A 15,695-nucleotide genomic window follows, 5' to 3' on the forward strand; every position below is an offset into this window, starting at 1 on the left:
ATACTGGAGTTAAGTGATGTAATACAGCTGCAGACACCAGACATTGTTGCACTCACGGAGACAAAACTTGAAGATGTAATTTTAAATGAGGTCATATTCCCAAGGGGCTACTCAATTTGGAGACGGGACAGAAAAATTAGGAAAGGCGGTGGCGTTGCTGTGCTGGTAAAAGAACACCTAAAGGTGAAGGAAATAATGACTGCCAATCCACAAGAAGTTGACATAATAGCACTAGAGATCTGCTATGAGGATGATAAACTAATGATGATAAATGCATATAGTCCACCGCCAAGCAGCACATGGTCAAAGGAGGAGCTAGATAGTAAACGTGAAGGTCTTATAACAATAATGAGAGAGATTATAGCGAGAGCGGATAACGATAGATCACGACTGTTGATAGTCGGTGACTTCAACTTGAAATCCATAGACTGGGAAGCATATGAAGCTAAAACAGAAGATTTTTGGACCTGTAAATTTGTAGACCTCATCCTGGAAACATTCTTGTATCAACATGTTAAACAAGCTACGAGGATGAGGGAAGGGGACGTTCCCTCCATGCTAGATTTGATATTTACCAGGAAGGAGGAAGAGATATTTGACATTCAGTACCTTCCTCCCTTGGGTAAAAGTGACCATGTCTTTTTGGGAATAAAGTATGCAATGCGTTATAAGCTGGAAGAAAATAAGGAGGTTGAAGCAGTTGAAAAACCAGACTTCAGGAGAGGACATTATGGTGACCTTAGAAATTTTTTTAGTGAGTATAATTGGACAGACTTGATGCTAGGCAAGGAAGTGAATGAGATGTATGGCAAGTTTTGTGAAATATATGATAAAGGCACAAAAAAATTTATACCAAAACAGAGATGCAGGACCAGAAAACAGGATTGGTTCGACAGAAATTGTGAGAGGGCAAGAGACCAAAAGACACAAAAATGGAATCGGTATAGGAAGAGGCCAAACCCCCAAACATACCAGCGATACAAAGATGCGAGAAACAATTATACAGCAGTAAGGAGAGAGGCAGAAAGAAATTTTGAAAAAGGGATAGCAGATAAATGTAAAACAGAACCGGGCCTATTCTACAAATTCATAAACAACAAATTGCAGGTAAAGGATAATATCCAGAGGTTGGAAATGGGAAACAGATTCACGGAAAATGAAAATGAAATGTGTGAAACATTAAATGAAAAGTTCCAAAGTGTGTTTGTACAAAATGAAATCTTCAGAGAACCAGACACAATAAGAATTCCAGAGAACAACATAGAGCGGATAGAGGTGTCTAGAGATGAAGTGGAAAATATGCTAAAGGAGCTCGGGAGGAACAAAGCAGCTGGCCCAGATGGCGTTTCACCATGGGTTCTGAGAGAATGTGCATCTGAGCTCAGCATTCCACTTCACCTGATCTTTCAGGCATCCCTGTGTACAGGAATCGTAGCAGACGTGTGGAAACAGGCTAACATAGTTCCAATCTACAAAAGTGGCAGCAGGGAAGACCCCCTCAATTATAGACCTGTATCATTGACAAGTGTAATAGTGAAAGTATTGGAAAAGCTAATCAAAACTAAATGGGTAGAACACCTGGAGAGAAATGATATAATATCAGACAGACAGTATGGTTTTCGATCAGGAAGATCCTGTGTATCGAATTTACTCAGTTTCTATGATCGGGCCACAGAGATATTACAGGAAAGAGATGGCTGGGTTGACTGCATCTATCTGGACCTAAAAAAGGCTTTCGACAGAGTTCCACATAAGAGGTTGTTCTGGAAACTGGAAAATATTGGAGGGGTGACAGGTAAGCTTCTATCATGGATGAAAAATTTTCTGACTGATAGAAAAATGAGGGCAGTAATCAGAGGCAATGTATCGGAATGGAGAAATGTCACAAGTGGAGTACCACAGGGTTCAGTTCTTGCACCAGTGATGTTTATTGTGTACATAAATGATCTACCAGTTGGTATACAGAATTATATGAACATGTTTGCTGATGATGCTAAGATAATAGGAAGGATAAGAAATTTAGATGATTGTCATGCCCTTCAAGAAGACCTGGACAAAATAAGTATATGGAGCACCACTTGGCAAATGGAATTTAATGTTAATAAATGTCATGTTATGGAATGTGGAATAGGAGAACATAGACCCCACACAACCTATATATTATGTGAGAAATCTTTAAAGAATTCTGATAAAGAAAGAGATCTAGGAGTGGTTCTAGATAGAAAACTATCACCTGAGGACCACATTAAGAATATTGTGCAAGGAGCCTATGCAATGCTTTCTAACTTCAGAATTGCATTTAAATACATGGATGGCGATATACTAAAGAAATTGTTCATGACTTTTGTTAGGCCAAAGCTAGAATATGCCGCTGTTGTGTGGTGCCCATATCTTAAGAAGCACATCAACAAACTGGAAAAGGTGCAAAGACATGCTACGAAGTGGCTCCCAGAACTGAAGGGCAAGAGCTACGAGGAAAGGTTGGAAGCATTAAACATGCCAAAACTAGAAGACAGAAGAAAAAGAGATGATATGATCACTACATACAAAATAGTAACAGGAATTGATAAAATCGACAGGGAAGATTTCCTGAGACCTGGCACTTCAAGAACAAGAGGTCATAGATTTAAACTAGCTAAACACAGATGCCGAAGAAATATAAGAAAATTCACCTTCGCAAATAGAGTGGTAGACGGTTGGAACAAGTTAAGTGAGAAGGTGGTGGAGGACCGTCAGTAGTTTCAAAGCGTTATATGACAAAGAGTGCTGGGAAGACGGGACACCACGAGCTAGCTCTCATCCTGTAACTACACTTAGGTAATTACACTTAGGTAATTACACATATATATATTACATACACATACTGTACATACATATATATACATACATACATACATACATACACACACACACACACAGTTTTGTAAACAGAGTGGTAGATGGTTGGAACAAGTTAAGTGAGAAGGTGGTGGAGGCCAAAACCGTCAGTAATTTCAAAGCATTATATGACAGAGTGCTAGGGAGACGGGACACCACGAGCGTAGCTCTCATCCTGTAACTACACTTAGGTAATTACTTAGGTAATTACACACACACACACACCAGATAGGGCCAGAGATCAAAAGACACAAAAATGGAATCAATACAGGAAGAGGCTGAACCCCCAAACATACCAGCGATACAAAGATGCGAGAAACAACTACACGGCAGTGAGGAGAGAGGCAGAAAGAAATTTTGAAAAAGGGATTGCAGACAAATGTAAAACAGAACCAGGTCTATTCTATAAATTCATAAACAACAAATTGCAGGTAAAGGATAATATTCAGAGGTTGAAAATGAGAAATAGATTCACGGAAAATGAAAAGGAAATGTGTGAAACATTAAACGAAAAGTTCCAAAGTGTGTTTGTACAAAATGAAATCTTCAGGGAACCAGACACAAAAAGAATTCCAGAGAACAACATAGAGCGGATAGAGGTGTCTAAAGACGAAGTGGAAAAAATGCTCAAGGAGCTAAATAAGAACAAAGCAGATCCAGATGGAGTTTCACCATGGGTTCCGAGAGAATGTGCATCTGAGCTCAGCATTCCACTTCACCTGATCTTTCAGGCATCCCTGTGTACATGAATCGTAGCAGACGTGTGGAAAAAGGCTAACATAGTTCCAATCTACAAAAGTGGCAGCAGAGAAGACCCCCTCAATTATAGACCTGTATCATTGACAAGTGTAATAGTGAAAGTATTGGAAAAACTGATCAAAACTAAATGGGTAGAACACCTGGAGAGAAATTATATAATATCAGACAGACAGTATGGTTTTCGATCTGAAAGATCCTGTGTATCGAATTTACTCAGTTTCTATGATCGAGCCACAGAAATTTTACAGGAAAGAGATGGTTGGGTTGACTGCATCTATCTGGACCTAAAAAAGGCTTTCGACAGAGTTCCACATAAGAGGTTCTGGAAACTGGAAAATATTGGAGGTGACAGGTAAGCTTCTAACAAGGATGAAAGTTTTTCTGACTGATAGAAAAATGAGGGCAGTAATTAGAGGCAATGTATCGGACTGGAGAAATGTCACAAGTGGAGTACCACAGGGTTCAGTTCTTGCACCAGTGATGTTCATTGTCTACATAAATGATCTACCAGTTGGAATACAGAATTATATGAACATATTTGCTGATGATGCTAAGATAATAGGAAGGATAAGAAACTTAGATGATTGTCATGCCCTTCAAGAAGACCTAGACAAAATAAGTATATGGAGCACCACTTGGCAAATGGAATTTATTGTGAATAAATGCCATGTTATGGAATGTGGGATAGGAGAACATAGACCCCCAGACAACCTATAAAAATTACGTGAGAAATCTTTAAAGAATTCTGATAAAGAAAGAGATCTAGGGGTGGTTCTAGATAGAAAACTATCACCTGAGGACCACAAAGAATGTTGTGCGAGGAGCCTATGCCACACTTTCTAACTTCAGAATTGCTTTTAAATACATGGATGGCGAAATACTAAAGAAATTGTTCACGACTTTTGTTAGGCCAAAGCTAGAATATGCAACGGTTGTGTGGTGCCCATATCTTAAGAAGCACATCAACAAACTGGAAAAGGTGCAAAGACATGTTACTAAGTGGCTCCCAGAACTGAAGGGCAAGAGCTACGAGGAGAAGTTAGAGGCATTAAATATGCCAAAACTAGAAGACAGAAGAAAAAGAGGTGATATGATCACTACATACAACAGGAATTGATAAAATCAATAAGGAAGATTTCCCGAGACCTGGAATTTTAAGAACAAGAGGTCATAGATTTAAATTAATTAAACAAAGATGCCGAAGAAATATAAGAAAATTCACTTTTGCAAACAGAGTGGTAGACGGTTGGAACAAGTTAAGTGGTGGTGGAGGCCAAAACTGTCAGTAGCTTCAAAGCGTTATATGACAAAGAGTGCTGGGTAGACGGGACACCACGAGCATAGCTCTCATCCTGTAATACACTTAGGTAATTACACACACACAGTACATCCATGCATCCATGTACACAAACACTTCAATAATCTTTTAATAACACAAGTGATTCAACAAGAGGCTCTCAACAGTTTCTATACAAGGCATGATACATCTATGGCGAGTCAGTTACATTAAATGAAAGAGCGGTGATCACTATCAAACATCGTTGCTAGGTCATGCTTGAGTAAAGAAAACACTAGGGAAGACTATCTGGCTCGTAATGACATCAAGAAAGTTCCTTCACCTACACATTAACTCCACTCCATGTGCTGCTCAGCATCAGGGAGGCTCTGGAGTACCGATTTGTTAACTAGAGATGCACCCATATCAAAAACTTTGACCACCTCAGGTTATGGAGACAAACGGCCTCACAGATCAGCTAATCATATCATCAGGGAAGACTGTCTACAAAAGCCAGGCTGTGGGAGTGGATGATCTCTCAAAAAGAAGCACATTGGATACAGGTATTAACCAGTACCAATATTTTGGGAGGGTTAATGTTGAAGACCGATACTGTACCAACAAAAACTAAACTTCTTTAAAACAGTAATGATACTCAAGACCTAAGGGTTTGCAAACAGTGATGCTAAATCAATAAAATTCTACCATTATTATCATCATAATAATTATAGCAGAACTATTTTTACCAAGTCCATAAAACAGTCATGTCAAATTGATTTTTCTGAACCAATTATTGATTAACAACACACAAAAATCCACACAATACCTGTTTTACATAGCTAACCAGTTCAACTGGTCCAGTGCAAGATGACTTGCATTCTCATCCTTATGGGCTGGAAACTTTGAATAGAATTGAGTGTTCTTAAGAAGAATTCAATACCTACGTGCAGCATATGGAAACTACCAATTTGCTGAGACTATATAAATCTAATCAAAATCCTCTTATGGCTGTCATCTTCACAGGAACACTGCACCTTTCAAAACCCAAATAATCCAAATAATGAACACAAGTTATTTTTAAACGTTCTTCAAAACTTACACTGTACTATAAAGTATATAAAAAAAAATTATGTGAATTTTTTCACAAATTTTTTACATAAAAAATATGCCCATAAAACTCACAGTTTTCCCTTTGACTTCAGCTGATGGTTCTTTCCCGTTGACTTCAGCTGGTGGTTCTTTCCCGTTGACTTCAGCTGGTGGTTCTTTCCCGTTGACTTCAGCTGGTGGTTCTTTCCCGTTGACTTCAGATGGTGGTTCTTTCCCGTTGACTTCAGCTGGTGGTTCTTTCCCGTTGACTTCAGCTGGTGGTTCTTTCCCGTTGACTTCAGATGGTGGTTCTTTCCCGTTGACTTCAGATGGTGGTTCTTTCCCGTTGACTTCAGCTGGTGGTTTAGCGTCATCTGTCACCTGCTGAAAGAATGGAATTCATCATAACACTTTATATATATACAAATATTTCATTTTATTGCACATGAGGTCAATGAATTATCATACAGGTAATCAGATTTCAATACAATTAGACCACAATCCAAATTACACGGAAATCCGAATTAACCAAATTTCTAACATGAAAAATAAACAAATTTGTAATTTTTTTGTACCCAATATCAACATCATTAGTATTTCCACATGAAATAATCCAATTTACAAGGTTAAGGAAGGATCTTCATAAAAAATAAAATAGAATGACTATAAATTTTCAGATTATCGTACCTTGGTGAAGCTTACTTTTTGATCACTGTAGGACTGCAATTCTATACCTTTAGCTCACCTAACCTAGTCTCAGATTTATTGTGGAAATGCTTGACAAGGTCAGCTTTAACTGCCAGCTGCTGCGGCTTTGCTGGTTGAAGGTCTTTGGCTTTCCGATCTTGCCAAATATGAGCTGCTGTATTTTGATTTGCCTACATTTTTCATTTGCATCGTTTATAATTAGCTCTTTGGTCTGCTAATATAAACTTCCTATTTCTTTACTATAAATGTTGGATGCATAATCTCATCTTCACTCACTACACCATACCCTGGCTCACTTGCATCTTTTTCTATATAGTCAACAATATCCTGAAGTTTTACAAATCTTTATAAATAGGAAGCACCAAAAATGAGGGTCTTGGAGCAGAATATATGCATGTTTGCAAGAGGGGGTTTTGGAGCTCATTCCACACATCAGTCCCCAACTTTACCAATGACTTGATTGCACCATCAGACCCCAAAATGTGGAGAATTTGCTACAAGACCCTGACTCTTGCAAACGTATGCATGCAATCAGCTCTGAGGCCCCTGACTTTTGTAAACGTTTGCATGCAATCAGTTCCGAGGGCCCCTGACTTTTGCAAACGTATGCATGCAATCAGTTCCAAGGCCCCTGACTTTTGCAAACGTATGCATGCAATCAGTTCGAAGGCCCCTGACTTTTGCAAACATATGCATGCAATCAGTTCCGAGGCCCTGACTTTTGCAAACGTGCGTAATTACATAAGTAATCACCTAAGTGTAGTTACAGAAGTATAGCTATGTAGCCAAGTGTAGTAGCTATGCTCATGTTGTCCCATGTGGCACTCCGTCATATAACACATAAAACCATCAGTACTAGTACTGTAGTTTCAAAGCATTATATGACAAAGGGTGGTGGGAATACAGGATACCACAAGTGTAGCTCTCGTCCTGTAACTACACTTACGTAATTACTCATGTAATTACCCAAGTTTGCAAGAGTCAGGGACTCTGACCTGATTGCATATAAACATTTGCAAAATTCTCCATGTTTTGGAGACTGATGAAAATATAGTACAGTACATTGTTTTAATTCCTGCCAATATATTTCGTTACTCTTCACTTTACATTCAATAATTTAGTTTTTTTTTTCAGAATTAAGTAACATTGCAAATACAGAAGAAAGGAAAATCTTTCTTTGTTGCCCACAAGCATCAAGTTAAATAGCATCTACCCATCTACCTTAAAAGATAATTTAACTTCAAGGGAGTAACCACAGAATTAACCCATGCTTAAATGATGATAAATTAATGAATTCCCAAAGGTAACTTGGGATAAAATGTTAGTGAATGTCAACTTTGATATCACTCACCTCCTTGCCATTAACTGATGGTCTAGTTTCTTCAGTCATCATCTGAAAGAACCCAGTTCTGAATTACTTGTACATTAAGCAATACAATACAATACAGTACTGTATTGAAAAAACAGCATTTTACTTTGGATACCTCACATCGTACACACGACGGCTCACCAACGAATTTTATAGCTTACTTAACCCCAACCCAACCAAGCCTAACCTTGCCTAATCTGTAACAATAAATAATAATACTTTATTCATAAAATATATGGACAAAGAACATATGATAGAGGTACATTTTAAGGTCCAGATGTTGCATATTAAATGAACCTGCTACTATGCAGAGTGCTCCAGGCTAATATTATCATTATATTAAATTGACTACCTCCAACCTCTCCCTCCCTCCCCCTCCCCTGCCATCACTACCTCCTCCCTCCCCCTCCCTGCCATCATTACCTCCTCCCTCCCCCTCCCTGCCATCACTACCTCCTCCCTCCCCCTCCCCTGCCATCACTACCTCCCTCCCCCTCCCCTGCCATCACTACCTCCCTCCCCCTCCCCTGCCATCACTACCTCCTCCCTCCCTCCCCCTGCCATCATTACCTCCTCCCTCCCCCTCCCCTGCCATCACTACCTCCCTCCCCCTCCCCTGCCATCATTACCTCCCTCCCCCTCCCCCCTGCCATCATTACCTCCCTCCCCCTCCCCCCTGCCATCACTATAATAATAATAATAATAATATTTTATTTAGGTAAGGTACATACATACAATAAATTTTTACAAAGATTGGTTGACTTATAGGTAGAGCTAGTACATACAATGCCTAAAGCCACTATTACGCAAAGCGTTTCGGGCATGATAAACTTAAATGACAAGCTTAATACTAAATGAGCATAATGAGTAGATGAAAACAAGAAATGAAAACATAGATGAAAAAGCAGCACAAATACAAATATGTCGACAAACAGCGCTCTTTAAAGAAAAACAGACATTGGATGACAATAGAAGGGTAAGGTAGGTTACAGGGAATTTATTAGGTATAGCTTCGTTTTTAACTTAAACTGGTTGAGAGGGGTACAGTCTTTAACATGGTTGGGAAGGTCATTCCACATTCTGGGCCCCTTGATTTGTAGAGCATTTCTAGTTTGATTAAGTCGTACTCTAGGAATATCAAAACTGTATTTATTTCTGGTTATTACTAACTCCTCCCTCCCCCCTCCCCTGCCATCACTACCTCCCTCCCCCTCCCCTGCCATCACTACCTCCCTCCCCCTCCCCTGCCATCACTACCTCCCTCCCCCTCCCATCACTACCTCCCTCCCCCTCCCCTGCCATCACTACCTCCCTCCCCCTCCCCTGCCATCACTACCTCCCTCCCCCTCCCCTGCCATCACTACCTCCCTCCCCCTCCCCTGCCATCACTACCTCCCTCCCCCTCCCCTGCCATCACTACCTCCCTCCCTCCCTCCCCCCTGCCATCACTATCTCCTCCCTCCCTCCCCCCTGCCATCACTATCTCCTCCCTCCCCCTCCCCTGCCATCACTACCTCCTCCCTCCCTCCCCCTGCCATCACTACCTCCCTCCCCCTCCCCTGCCACCACTAACTCCTCCCTCCTCCCTCCCTGCCATCACTACCTCCTCCCTCCCTCCCCCCCTGCCATCACTACCTCCTCCCTCCCTGCCATCACTACCTCCTCCCTCCCCCCCCCTGCCATCACTACCTCCTCCCTCCCTCCCTCCCCCCCTGCCATCACTACCTACTCCCTCCCTCCCCCCCTGCCATCACTACCTCCCTCCCTCCCCCCCTGCCATCACTACCTCCTCCCTCCTTCCCCCCTGCCATCACTAACTCCTCCCTCCCTCCCCCTGCCATCACTACCTCCTCTCTCCCTCCCCCCTGCCATCACTACCTCCTCTCTCCCTCCCCCCTGCCATCACTACCTCCTCTCTCCCTCCCCCCTGCCATCACTACCTCCTCTCTCCCTCCCCCTGCCATCACTACCTCCTCTCTCCCTCCCTCCCCCCTGCCATCACTACCTCCTCTCTCCCTCCCCCCCTGCCATCACTACCTCCTCTCTCCCTCCCCCTGCCATCACTACCTCCTCTCTCCCTCCCCCCTGCCATCACTACCTCCTCCCTCCCTCCCCCTGCCATCACTACCTCCTCCCTCCCTCCCTCCCCCTGCCATCACTACTTCCTCCCTCCCTCCCCCCTGCCATCACTACCTCCTCCCTCCCTCCCCCCTGCCATCACTACCTCCTCCCTCCCTCCCCCCTGCCATCACTACCTCCTCCCTCCCTCCCCTGCCATCACTACCTCCTCCCTCCCTCCCTACCCTGCCATCACTACCTCCTCCCTCCCTCCCCTGCCATCACTACCTCCTCCCTCCCCTTCCCCTGCCATCACTACCTCCTCCCTCCCCTTCCCCTGCCATCACTACCTCCTCCCTCCCCTTCCCCTGCCATCACTACCTCCTCCCTCCCTCCCCCCTGCCATCACTACCTCCTCCCTCCCTCCCTCCCCCTGTCATCACTACCTCCTCCCTCCCTCCCTCCCCCTGTCATCACTACCTCCTCCCTCCCCCCTGCCATCACTACTGCCTCCCTCCCTCCCCTGCCATCACTACCTCCTCCCTCCCCCCTGCCATCACTACCTCCTCTCTCCCTCCCCCCTGCCATCACTACCGCCTCCCTCCCTCCCCCTTGCCATCACTACCGCCTCCCTCCCTCCCCCTTGCCATCACTACCTCCTCCCTCCCTCCCCCCTGCCATCACTACCTCCTCCCTCCCTCCCCCCTGCCATCACTACCTCCTCTCTCCCTCCCCCTGCCATCACTACCTCCTCCCTCCCTCTCCCCTGCCATCACTACCTCCTCCCTCCCTCCCCCCTGCCATCACTACCTCCTCCCTCCCTCCCCCCTGCCATCACTACCTCCTCCCTCCCTCCCCTGCCATCACTACCTCCTCCCTCCCTCCCTCTTCCTGCCATCACTACCTCCTCCCTCCCTCCCTACCCTGCCATCACTACCTCCTCCCTCCCTCCCTACCCTGCCATCACTACCTCCTCCCTCCCCCCCCTGCTATCACTACCTCCTCCCTCCCTCCCTCCCCCTGCCATCACTACCTCCTCCCTCCCCCCCTGCCATCACTACCTCCTCCCTCCCTCCCTACCCTGCCATCACTACCTCCTCCCTCCCCCTGCCATCAATACCTCCTCCCTCCCTCCCCCCTGCCATCAATACCTCCTCCCTCCCTCCCCCCTGCCATCACTACCTCCTCCCTCCCTCCTTCCCCCCTGCCATCACTACCTCTTCCCTCCTTCCCTCCCCCCTGCCATCACTACCTCCTCCCTCCGTCCCTCTCCCTGCCATCACTACCTCCTCCCTCCCTCCCATCACTACCTCCCTCCCTCCCTCCTCCTGCCATCAATACCTCCTCCCTCCCTCCTCCTGCCATCAATACCTCCTCCCTCCCTCCCCCCTGCCATCAATACCTCCTCCCTCCCTCCCCCCCTGCCATCACTACCTCCTCCCTCCCCCCCCTTGCCATCACTACCTCCTCCCTCCCCCCCCTGCCATCACTACCCCCTCTCTCCCTCCCCCCTGCCATCACTACCTCCCCCCCCTGTCATCACTACCTCCTCCCTCCCTCCCTCCCCCTGCCATCACTACCTCCTCCCTCCCTCCCTCCCTCCCTCCCCCCTGCCATCACTACCTCCTCCCTTCCCCTACCATCACTATCTCCTCCCTCCCTCCCTCCCCTGCCATCAATACTTCCTACCTCCCTCCCCCTGCCATCAATACCTCCTCCCTCCCTCCCCCTGCCATCACTACCTCCTCCCTCCCTCCCCCTGCCATCAATACCTCCTCCCTCCCTCCCTCCCCCCTGCCATCACTACCTCCTCCCTCCCTCCCTCCCCCCTGCCATCACTACCTCCTCCCTCCCTCCCTCCCCCCTGCCATCACTACCTCCTCCCTCCCTCCGTCCCCCCTGCCATCACTACCTCCTCCCTCCCTCCCCCTGCCATCACTACCTCCTCCCTCCCTCCACCCTGCCATCACTATCTCCTCCCTCCCTCCCCCCCTGCCATCACTATCTCCTCCCTCCCTCCCCCCCTGCCATCACTATCTCCTCCCTCCCTCCCTCCCTCCCTCCCCCTGCCATCACTACCTCCTCCCTCCCTCCCCCCTGCCATCACTACCTCCTCCCTCCCTCCCTCCCCCTGCCATCAATACCTCCCCCTCCCCCCTGCCATCACTACCGCCTCCCTCCCTCCCCCCTGCCATCAATACCTCCTCTCTCCCTCCCCCCTGCCATCACTACCGCCTCCCTCCCTCCCCCCTGCCATCAATACCTCCTCCCTCCCTCCCCCCTGCCATCACTACCCCCTCCCTTCCTCCCCCTGCCATCAATACCTCCTCCCTCCCTCCCACCTGCCATCACTATCTCCTCCCTCCCTCCCCCTGCCATCACTATCTCCTCCCTCCCTCCCTCCCCCCTACCATCAATACCTCCTCCCTCCCTCCCTCCCTCCCCCTGCCATCACTACCCCCTCCCTCCTTACCCCCCTGCCATCACTATCTCCTCCCTCCGTCCCTCCTCCCTGCCATCAATACCTCCTCTCTCCCTCCCTCCCCCCTGCCATCACTACCTCCTCCCTCCCTCCCCCCTGCCATCACTACCTCCTCCCTCCCTCCCCCCTGCCATCAATACCTCCTCCCCCCCTGCCATCACTACCTCCTCCCTCCCCCCTGCTATCAATACCTTCTCCCTCACTCCCCCCTGCCATCACTACCTCCTCCCTCCCTCCCCCCCTGCCATCACTACCTCCTCCCTCCCTCCCTTCCCCCTGCCATCATTACCTCCTCCCTCCCTCCCCCCCTGCCATCACTACCTCCTCCCTCCCCCCTGCCATCAATACCCCCTCCCTCTTTCCCCCTGCCATCACTACCTCCTCCCTCCCCCTGCTATCAATACCTCCTCCCTCCCTCCCCCCTGCCATCACTATCTCCTCCCTCCCTCCTCCCCTGCCATCAATACCCCCTCCCTCCTTCCCCCCTGCCATCACTACCTCCTCTCTCCCCCCTGCCATCAATACCTCCTCCCTCTCTCCCCCCTGCCATCACTACCTCCTCCCTCCCCCTGCCATCACTATCTCCTCCCTCCCTCCCCCTGCCATCACTATCTCCTCCCTCCCCCCTGCCATTACTTCCTCTGCACATAGGCATTCCGAACTACACAGAGGCATTTCAACCAAGCATATTTACCAATTGTTTAATGCAAAATATATTTTAAATTAGCCTGATTTGGTTAGGTTAGGCTTAGCTAGGCTTGACTAGGTTAGGCTAGGCTTGACTAGGTTAGGCTAGGCTTGACTAGGTTAGGCTAGGCTTGGCTAGGTTAGATTAGGCTAGGTTTGGCTAGGTTAGGTTAGGTTAGGTTAGGCTAGGCTTGGCTAGGTTAGGTTAGGTTAGACTAGGATTTTAAATATTTGTAAGCCATCTTGGGGACGAAGTGACTGGTATCCGCTGCAAAATTGTATACTTGCGTTAAAAGCACAAGATAAATGCACTGTCCAGCAATATATATTACTGTAGTATAGTTTATATCAGACTATATCTATCAGGTTAATCCGGTAAATTCAAATACTGCTTTGCTCCTCACTCTCTTCTTTGAATCCTTTGCTTCTATTTGTAAACAGAATTACACGGATTACACCGACATATACAACTATATATCTACACCGTACACAAACACATCCTGGCAATATACTTTGACAAGGTGGTGTGGAAGTGTTGTTGAGCTGAGAGAGTCTTGGCGGGAATGAACATCTTTCCCGCGCATTGTGTGTGTTGTTATTGTTGTGTTGCCACCAGCTGGTCCCCCGCCGCCTCTCGCCACCACTACTGACCTCCATAACCCCTTCACCAAGCGCCATACCCTACTCCCTGACATTGATTTACACCATTTTCATGTATATTGGTGTCAAACTATGATGCATTGTCAGTATTTATAGCGATATATCGGTGATAGATGGGTTCTTGGCGAAGGATGGGGTCCAGGGGGATCAACTACCGCTATAAAACTGAAACAGCTGATAGTCATGAAGGCACTACGGGCTCACCATAGCCCGTGTTACCTAAAACTTTTTGTTTCAGGTAGCGAATCTTTAACAACAACAATGATAGTCATGCTCTATACCGTCAACAGATGACGGTCAGTAATTGTAAACTCTCCATGTTGTTAGTTTACTTCAAATCAAATTAAAAAATTTAAATGGTCACTGCTTGATCGCAAGCGGGGGATCGCAATTTACTCTTTGTTTAAGTTTCACGTTCAATTTGTTATTAAGGGACTATCAATTAGGATTTGTATTAATCTATTGCTTTGCCTCTGTGTCTTTAAGTTATTTTCAGCTAAGGTACGCTAGTTGCAGTGCATTCGGGTGGGCCCCCCCCCCCCCAATTTTTTTTTTCCTCCGGTTATTTCGTCCTATTACACTCGTTTCCCTCATTATATATTCTGAATATTGTGCATTATATTTGACCACCCATTCTTCATCGTATCGACAGTACATTAAGTTACATTTGGACGCTACCGAGAAGTTTAGCATGGCCGCGCACGGTGTCATGCAAAAACAAAACTGGCCATTCGGCCTTCCTTTCGGCAAGCTCAAGCCAGTCAGTTAGCATGACGTCGGCCAGCTTGTGGTTGGCCAGCGCAGCCAGCATGCTGTTGGCCAGCAGCAGCCAGCATGCTGTTGGCCATCCGGTCGCTAACGTTCTTTGGCCATCCGGCCTTCTGGGCTATTTTACTCTTCTTGTTCCTTCGCCATTGTTGTTTCCTACTACGTAATAGTATTCTATTTAATTTTACCTCATCTATCATTAGGTTAGGGGCCCCTTACCTCCAACCGCTATTCCTTCCACTGCGCTCTGCCCGCTTGGCGCTCAACGCCGGCTTCTTCTGTTCCCTTTTTTCGCAGCCACGACAAGCTGGAACCCCCCCCCCCCCCTCCTCACCCTAATGCGGCGAGGAAGAGAACGCGAGCCGGATATTCCTCTGATCACCATTACAACGCACGCAGCGGTGCCGGGATGCAGCCGCCCAGGGCCTACGTTAATACTATTATCTTCCCTTTATTTGCTGGGCTATATGGCAGTATTATTATTCCGTATCGTTACTGTCATTCCAGTATTATTTTATTAAAATATAAATTGTTATTATGGTTTGGCGTTGCTTTCTTAATTTCTTCCATTCTGCGGCACTTGCCGTCATCGGTTATTTACGTTATTACATTGTATTCTTCATTGTACGATTATTTACGACATTGTATTCTTATTATTATCCTTATTACAGTTACTGAATGGCAGCTCCCTGCCGTCGATTTCACTTTGCTCCTGTTCTAAAGATGTTGACGAAGTTCACGGCGTACTAGCTGCGGCTCGCAGACGCTCATTGACAACACAAGACTACACTCAGCGGCCACTTCAGGCAGACTCCTTGGCTTCTATCCAGCCCAATCACCCGTCTGGAGGCAGAGATGGGATAGAGACCAAGGGTAATGTTCCCCGCTCACATTCTACATCCGCTTAGGACACAAGCATGTTATAGATTTGGCTTTAAGAATTGGTTCTTATTCCATTTTAT

At 46.5% G+C, this 15,695-nt stretch overlaps 1 protein-coding gene across 4 annotated transcripts in view; it reads right to left on the reverse strand.

Annotated features, from left to right (window-relative positions):
* LOC123764541 (thymidylate synthase) overlaps nucleotides 1-14,135 on the reverse strand; it is a 71,682-nt gene extending 57,547 nt beyond the window's left edge. Inside the window, exons 1-3 of one of the 4 annotated variants that reach the window (XM_045752522.2) lie at nucleotides 13,818-14,135; nucleotides 8,061-8,102; nucleotides 6,095-6,382 (exon numbers count right to left, since the gene is read on the reverse strand). In XM_045752522.2, the coding sequence (XP_045608478.1) occupies nucleotides 6,095-6,382; nucleotides 8,061-8,102; nucleotides 13,818-14,000 (513 nt within the window). In that variant the 5' untranslated portion in view covers nucleotides 14,001-14,135. Of the gene's footprint in view, nucleotides 1-6,094; nucleotides 6,386-8,060; nucleotides 8,103-13,709 lie in introns of all 4 variants that reach the window. The other 3 variants (XM_045752521.2, XM_069314582.1, XM_045752525.2) reach the window with 3 other exon arrangements.
* Between the last annotated feature and the right edge of the window lie 1,560 nt (nucleotides 14,136-15,695).

The sequence above is a fragment of the Procambarus clarkii genome, chromosome 79 (genome assembly GCF_040958095.1).
Source record: "Procambarus clarkii isolate CNS0578487 chromosome 79, FALCON_Pclarkii_2.0, whole genome shotgun sequence".
Taxonomy (NCBI): domain Eukaryota; kingdom Metazoa; phylum Arthropoda; class Malacostraca; order Decapoda; family Cambaridae; genus Procambarus; species Procambarus clarkii.